This window comes from Ascaphus truei, unplaced genomic scaffold (genome assembly GCF_040206685.1).
Source record: "Ascaphus truei isolate aAscTru1 unplaced genomic scaffold, aAscTru1.hap1 HAP1_SCAFFOLD_348, whole genome shotgun sequence".
NCBI lineage: Eukaryota > Metazoa > Chordata > Amphibia > Anura > Ascaphidae > Ascaphus > Ascaphus truei.
The window spans coordinates 406,230-414,521 of record NW_027456486.1 but is presented as its reverse complement, the minus strand read 5'-3'; the positions used below and the strand labels follow the sequence as shown (position 1 = coordinate 414,521).

Here is an 8,292-nt window from a genome sequence, read left to right as displayed (position 1 = left end):
AGAACGCCAGGGCACGGCCGCGGCATGCATGACACATCTCCCTCCTGCTACCGTGCCCCTCCCATCTCCTGCTAAACAACATGGCCACCGGCTACCCGAGGGCGCGGCCTGCATGACACACATCTCCCTCCCGCTACCGCGCCCTCCCATCTCCCGCTAAACAACATCGCCACCGGCTACCTACTCACTTCGGCACCGGCCCGCACAAAGCTCTTCCGAACGCCAGCGCACGCCACACATCTCCCGCAAAACACCATCCGCACCGGCACGCACGCTCCTCATCCGGAACACACCGCACACCACACATCTCCCGCTAACACACCCCCTCCGCTGACTAAACACCTACCACTGGAAATCAGCTGTTCCTTCAAATAAAATATCTTTGGATAACAATGCCAATTTCACTGTCTGTCTAATTTATTGCACAAACACTTATCACACCACCACTCACACACAACACTCACACACACAACACGCCCTCATACACACACACAACAAAACCTCCTGTGATTCAATGCCACACACAACAACAATTCAACAATCCCCTATACCCACAACACCCTCTCCACTCACGCACACACACACACTCAGCAACGCCACACACCCTCAAGCACGCCACACGTCCTCACACACACACACAACAACATCATTTTTTGATACAAAACACAAAACACTTCAACACACCACAATCTACCCCACACAACACAAGCGCTAAACAGTACAACACACACAACACACTGCTAAAAAATCCTCCCCTTCACCACGCTGACACACACACTACACTCAATATAATTCTCATTTACACATCTAATAGACAACCCCTCTCCTTGCACATCACCACCACACAACACAAAACATATACACCAACACACACCCTACGCTGACAACACACCTACTACAAACACACAAAACTCACCCACACAACACGCCATCATCCACAAATACAACCTAAACTCCTGTGATTATATGCCACACACAACAACAAGTAAATAATACCCTACCCCCACAAGACCCTCTCCACTGCAAACACACCTCACCTTCACCGGCATAACACACACTACACTACACTTTATGCTCATCTACACATGTATAAGCATTACCAAACACAACAACACTCCACTACTACTATAAAACACAACACTAACACACACACCAACACACCCCCTCTGCACCTCTCACACACATTTGCTTTTTCCTTTCAACAAATTACTATATTACAACATAATTTCACATTTTATTTTATTGACACAACAAACACTCATCACACACACACAACACTCACAAACACACACAACCAACAATACAGCAAACACACACAAGCAATACTACAGCAAACACACACACTCATCTCATACCCACAAACTACCAACAAAAAAAACACACAGCCAACACACAAACACTAACACATTAAAAAAAAAAACACTCACACACTACACTCTCACACCCTACACTCACACACACTCACAACTATCACTCATCCACACAACACTCACACACCACACACTCACTATCACATCACACACACACTCATCCACACAAATTAAATATTACATACACACACTATTCTGCCACACACACAACCAACATTCACACAAAACACAAACACACACATTTCAACACCTAAAGAAACACACACCACACAACAACCACAAACATAAACCCCTCAATACTGTCACACTTAATCCATTTACCAACATTTCACAGACCACCACCGGATGCCTTCAACACCTCGACACCTGAACGCTGTGCCCAAACACACAATACAACTATTGGATCCAACTGACCCTTCACACAACAACATCAGGAAGTATTCAAAACACAATCGCACACAAACACTTCACTAACATCACACACCACACCTACCTCAACACACACACATCAACAACTTTTAACAACACATCACAACTTACACACACACACACAACACCTCTACAACACCTAAAATAACGCACATCACAACATCAACACAAACCACACATCTTCACAACACAAAACATGGCACCCAAAAAACACCTTCGCAAAACAAAACATACACACCCTGGCAATGAAGGTGACACGCACACACACACACCAAAGATATGTACTGCAACACACAATGCACACACCCATTTCACACACATTGAAATCCACGCACACAATGCAAACAAACAACTCACAACGGAATACACAATACGTCAAGAACAAATCCTCACAACCACAACATCAACACCAACACATTACACACACCAACATCACACACTAATTCCATATAATACACACACACCAGGTACATCAAAGGGACAAATACACACACAGCATCCTAACACAACAAATTTACAACACACACACACACACATCACCTTCTAATGAAACACTACAGCGCCAAACACGCCTTGCACAACAAAGAGACAGACAGAATCAGAAGAGCAACACAACGACAACAACAACAACAAAAATACAGACACACACCCACTACATCAACAGACGATCACAATACAGAACACCAACAACGTACTACAACATCCAGACCCTCAGAGACTACAGAACAGCATGAGGCACGCCTTGCAAAAGACCAACAACGTGCTACAACATCACGAGCCGCAGAGATTTCAGAACAACATGAAATACGTCTGGATAAAATGCGACTACGAGCTACAACAAGAAGAGCCACGGAGACTACACAACAACATGAAACACGCATTGCTAAAGACAGAACAATACGGCGCACATCAAAACAACAACAAAACACACCAACACACACACTACAACAACCAGTACAACACACACATACTACATGTACGCATTCAACAAATTACACTTTGCTACGTGCCGCTTTCATATATAATCCACACATACTATACCAGCAACATCCAAAGGTCAACATTGGACAGATGGACACTATATGTCACTACTGTCAAGCAAAAAAATTCCACCATGAATCAGCTGGAATGTGCTGCAACAATGGCAAAGTTATGCTACCACCTCTACACTCACCCCCAAATCCACTTCTTTCATACATGTCAGGGACAACTTCTGAATCTAAACATTTCCTACAAAACATACGCAAATACAACTCCTGTTTCCAAATGACATCCTTTGGTGCTACATCCATAGTCGAACAAATTGGATTTAAAAGTACTTTCAAAGTACAAGGTCAAGTTTACCACAGGGCCGGCTCTCTTCTCCCATTACCAGACCAACATCCACAATTCTTGCAAATTTACTTCATGGGTGATGAAGAACAACAAGCTGATCAACGATGCCATTGGATACCCAATACAAGACGTGACATTGTCATCTCCTTACAAAGGATGTTACATGAACACAACCATCTCATTAACACATTCAAAACATCACTTGAACGCATGCCAACTGATGACTATCAAGTCATTATCAGAGCCGACAAAACACCAGTGGGTCAACATGAACGTCGCTTTAATGCTCCTCAAATCAACGAAGTCGCTATTGTTATAGCGGGGGAACAATTTAATACACGGGACATTATTCTTCAGCGCCGCGGTCAGTCACTCACACACATTTGTGAAACACATCGCTCATATGATGCACTTCAATACCCTCTCATACTTTGGAATGGTGACGATGGCTATCACTTCAACATCATGCAAGTAGACCCAACTTCAAAGGCAAACACTAACAAAACTGTCTCCGCTATGGACTTCTACGCTTACAGATTAATGATACGAGATGCATCGCAAAACCACATTTTACATTGTCGACAACTATTTCATCAGTTTATTGTTGACATGTATGCTAAAATTGAAAGTGAGCGTCTTCTATACATACGCTTACATCAAAAACAACTTCGCGTTGATCAATACATACATCTCAGGGATGCTGTTGGCAACGATGGTAACGTTGACAACATAGGTAAAATGTTCATTCTACCAGCAACATTCACGGGAAGTCCTCGACACATGCACGAATATGCTCAAGACGCTATGGCATATGTTCGAGCATATGGACGACCAGACTTTTTTATTACATTTACATGTAATCCAGCTTGGCCAGAAATAAAACAACAACTTGGGGATGGACAGTCACACAGCAATCGACACGACTTAATCGCAAGAGTATTTCGCCAAAAACTCATCACATTAATTCACATCATCACTAAGACTTATATATTTGGACAAACACGATGCTGGATGTACTCAATAGAATGGCAGAAAAGAGGTCTTCCACATGCTCATATTCTTATATGGCTCAAAGAAAAACTACATTCCATTGACATCGATAACGTTATCTCTGCTGAGTTGCCTAATCCAGAAGAAGACCCTATACTATTTGCAATAGTCACTAAAAATATGATTCATGGACCATGTGGAAACATTAATATTCATGCACCATGTATGAAAGACGGTAAATGCACCAAAAAATTCCCAAAACCATTCATTGCAGACACACAAAGTGGAGATGATGGATATCCTCAATATCGAAGACGCGCTCCCACAGACGGTGGATACACAGCAACAATTACTATTCGCAACAACAAACACATCCAAGTCGACAACAAATGGGTTGTTCCATATTGTCCACTTCTAACTAAAATTTATAACGCATACATTAATGTCGAATACTGTAATTCTGTTAAATCAATTAAATACATTTGCAAGTATGTCAACAAAGGAAGCGACATGGCCATTTTTGGAATCACTAATGAACACATGCGTGACGAAGTCACACTCTACCAGCTAGGAAGATATATAAGTAGTAATGAAGCCGTTTGGAGGATTTTCGCTTTTCCCATTCACGAACGACACCCAACCGTTGTTCACCTCACTGTTCATTTAGAAAATGGACAGAGAGTATACTTCACACCTGGCAACGCAGAGGCAGTTGCTGCTCAACCACCAAACACAACTTTAACTGCCTTCTTTCAATTATGTCAACAGGACTCTTTTGCACGCACATTGCTTTATCCAGAAACTCCACGATATTACACTTGGAATGCATCCACAAAACAGTTCAAGAAAAGAAAGCAGGGCATACCTGTTCCAGGAACTGATGCCCTTGCAAGTGAAGCCTTAGGCCGTGTCTACACAGTTCACCCAAACAACGCTGAATGCTTCTTTCTCAGAATTCTACTTCATACCGTTCCAGGCCCAACTTCATTTGACGCTATAAAAACTGTCAACGGTCAAGTGTGTGAGACTTATCGAGAAGCTTGCCAAAAGCTTGGATTACTAGAGGATGATCAACACTGGAATACTACATTAGCCGAAGCTGCATTACAGTCATTGCCAGCCAAAATTCGAAATCTTTTTGCCATTATCCTTACCACCTGCAACCCATCAAACCCCAACACTCTATGGGCCACATATCGAGAAACCATGAGTGAAGATATACTCCACAAAGCACAGAGAGACAATCCATCACTCAATGTTCAGTTTTCACCAGAGATTTTCAACGAGGTACTCATATTGTTAGAAGATACATGTCTCTCCATCAATAACAAAACACTACTTCAATTAGGTCTAGAAGCTCCCCAACGTCATCATCACGATGTACTCAATACAGACCTTATGCGAGAGAAACAATAAGATATTTCCGTACTACAACAATATGTTGCTACAAGAAAACCAATGTTAATTCCACAACAACTTAACACCTATGACAACATCATGCAGCACATAAACAACGAACAAGGTGCAATCCTGTTTCTTGATGCTCCAGGTGGAACAGGCAAAACATTTCTCATAAATTTACTCCTTGCAGAAATAAGAATGCACAATCATGTTGCACTTGCACTTGCATCATCTGGCATTGCAGCCACTCTTATGGATGGAGGAAGAACTGTGCACTCAGCTCTTAAATTACCGCTAAACATTGCTCATGAAGAAAACCCAACATGTAATATTACCAAAACATCTGGACAAGCACGTGTTCTTCAAATTTGCAAACTTATTGTTTGGGATGAATGTACCATGGCGCATAAAAAATCACTTGAAGCCCTTAATAGAACCTTGCAAGACTTGCGCAACAATAAACAAATAATGGGTGGTGCTGTCATTCTTTTAGCTGGTGATTTCAGACAAACACTTCCAGTCATACCACGATCCACACCAGCAGACGAACTTCATGCATGCCTCAAATCCTCTATTTTATGGCGACATGTCAAACATTTCCCATTAACAACCAATATGCGAGTCCAACTTCACGGCCACTCAAATGAACAACTTTTTGCACACACCCTTCTTCAAATAGGTGAAGGTACTTTACCTACTGACTTCACATCAGGTGAAATTGCTTTTCCCACACATTTTTGTCACATGATGACATCAATTGAAGATCTCATACACCACGTCTATCCAAATCTCTTACACAATTACACAAACCACCAGTGGCTCTGTGAAAGAGCCATCCTTGCTGCCAAAAATACTTATGTCAATGACCTAAATCATCAAATTCAAGACATTATTCCAAACACAATTACTCAATACAACTCAATCGATACAGTTGTGGATTGCGATGAAGCCGTTAACTATCCAACTGAATTCCTACACTCCCTCGAACCATCAGGGATGCCACCACATCACCTTCGCCTCAAAGTTGGAGCACCCATCATGCTACTTCGCAACCTACACACACCTAACCTTTGTAATGGAACCAGACTGTGCATAAAAACATTGATGCCCAACCTAATTGAAGCTACTATCTTAACTGGCAACGCCAAAGGCCAAGATGTCTTCATCCCCCGCATTCCACTAATTCCAACAGACATGCCTTTTACTTTCAAACGCCTACAGTTCCCCATCAAACTAGCTTTTGCTATCACCATTAACAAAGCACAAGGACAGTCCATAAAGTGCACTGGTATCAACTTACAATCACCATGTTTCTCCCACGGACAGTTATATGTTGCGTGCTCTAGAGTTGGATCCCCCCAACAATTGTACATCTTTGCTCCAACTGGAACTACCAAAAATGTGGTTTACAAACAAGCATTACAATGAACATAGACTTTGCTACATTTACATCAACTCTAAATATTGCCATAACAACTTACAAAAAACACAAACACACCCAATGCACTGCTGTCATCTTTTATTACAAAATTATTTTACAACACACACTTCAACATTACATTAAATACACTACTCTCAACAATGCACATTAACATCTTTCAACAAGCCTTTCCAACAATCACATTTTCACAAATAACTACCGTAACAACTAACATACACTTCGCCCATTTGACCTCATATACATGTGCTTTCTACTACTGTTGCTGTACAAACACAATTGTAACTAATATTACATAACATTCGCAAAAAATTACAACTTTCACATACAGCATTTACACATACTTATTCACCCTTCACATCCCGAGCAACGCCGGGTTTCTCAGCTAGTGTATATATATACATGAATACATATTATATATATTTATATATATATATATATATATATATATATATATATATATATATAAGTATATATTATATAATTACACAGAAGTGCAGCAAAAAAAATGTGTGTGTGTATATATATATGTGTATATATATATGTGTGTATATATATATATATATATATATATATAGAACAAGATACAACAGCGCAAACACCAAACACTTAGTTAGATGTAGAGTATATAAACTATACACCTTGCCAATCAATCAACTGAGAGGTGATACACCCTTCAAAACACTAACCCTACAGATTGCTGCCAATCAGGTCCACGGCTCCACACCTGCCGCAATAGAGTACACAAAGAAGAAGTGACCTAGGCGCAAAAGGCAGGGAGAGGAAGAGAAGAGGGGGGGGAGAAAAATATCATAGGGCAGTATATCAAATCAATCAGGACTTAGGTGGTGAGATATGCAATTACCGTTTGTCAGCAATTTAAAGCCTTTAATCCACAGTGGGACTCAGGAACTCTGCTACTGATGAACTTCAATTTCACAGCTTCACCATCGTTCTGCTGCTGGAAGGTGTCTTGTCACGGAATGGATCTCGCAGGGGAGGGGGGGGGGAGGGGGGCGGGGGGAGAGGGAAGGAGAGTAATATAGGAGAAAAGGAATATAGTGTAAAACCTTTAATAAAATTCCTATCTAAAAACAACAGTTGGTATCCCACTCACATGTGTTGAATCGGATCAGAGCAGTTGAGAGTTTAAACTGAGTCTCTCACACTCATAGCACAGAAACGCCGGTCCACTGCACGGCTGGTATACCAGAGTCCTTCCGCATCACGTGTGACGGCTCCAACTCTCGCGAGAGTTCGTCTTCTACAATCCCTCTGTCACGGCTTCTGCTCTGGTGCCGGGGGTTTCTCTGCAGTGGGTCTCTGTCT

General features: G+C 41.6%; 1 protein-coding gene across 1 annotated transcript; it reads left to right on the top strand.

Annotated features, from left to right (window-relative positions):
• Positions 1-3,206: 3,206 nt before the first annotated feature.
• Positions 3,207-6,953, top strand: LOC142483639 (uncharacterized). Its single transcript, XM_075583657.1, has 2 exons — positions 3,207-5,411; positions 5,940-6,953. The coding sequence occupies exons 1-2, from the start codon at positions 3,207-3,209 to the stop codon at positions 6,951-6,953; spliced, it is 3,219 nt and encodes a 1,072-aa protein (XP_075439772.1).
• Positions 6,954-8,292: the final 1,339 nt, after the last annotated feature.

What these genes read in the sequence shown, in the direction of transcription:
- LOC142483639 (XM_075583657.1), top strand. Translation starts at nt 3,207, where the DNA reads ATGGGTGATGAAGAACAACAAGCTGATCAACGATGCCATTGGATACCC. An exon ending in CACCAGAGATTTTCAACGAG is followed by an intron (nt 5,412 to 5,939) that starts GTACTCATATTG and finishes GCGCATAAAAAA; the next exon opens with TCACTTGAAGCCCTTAATAG.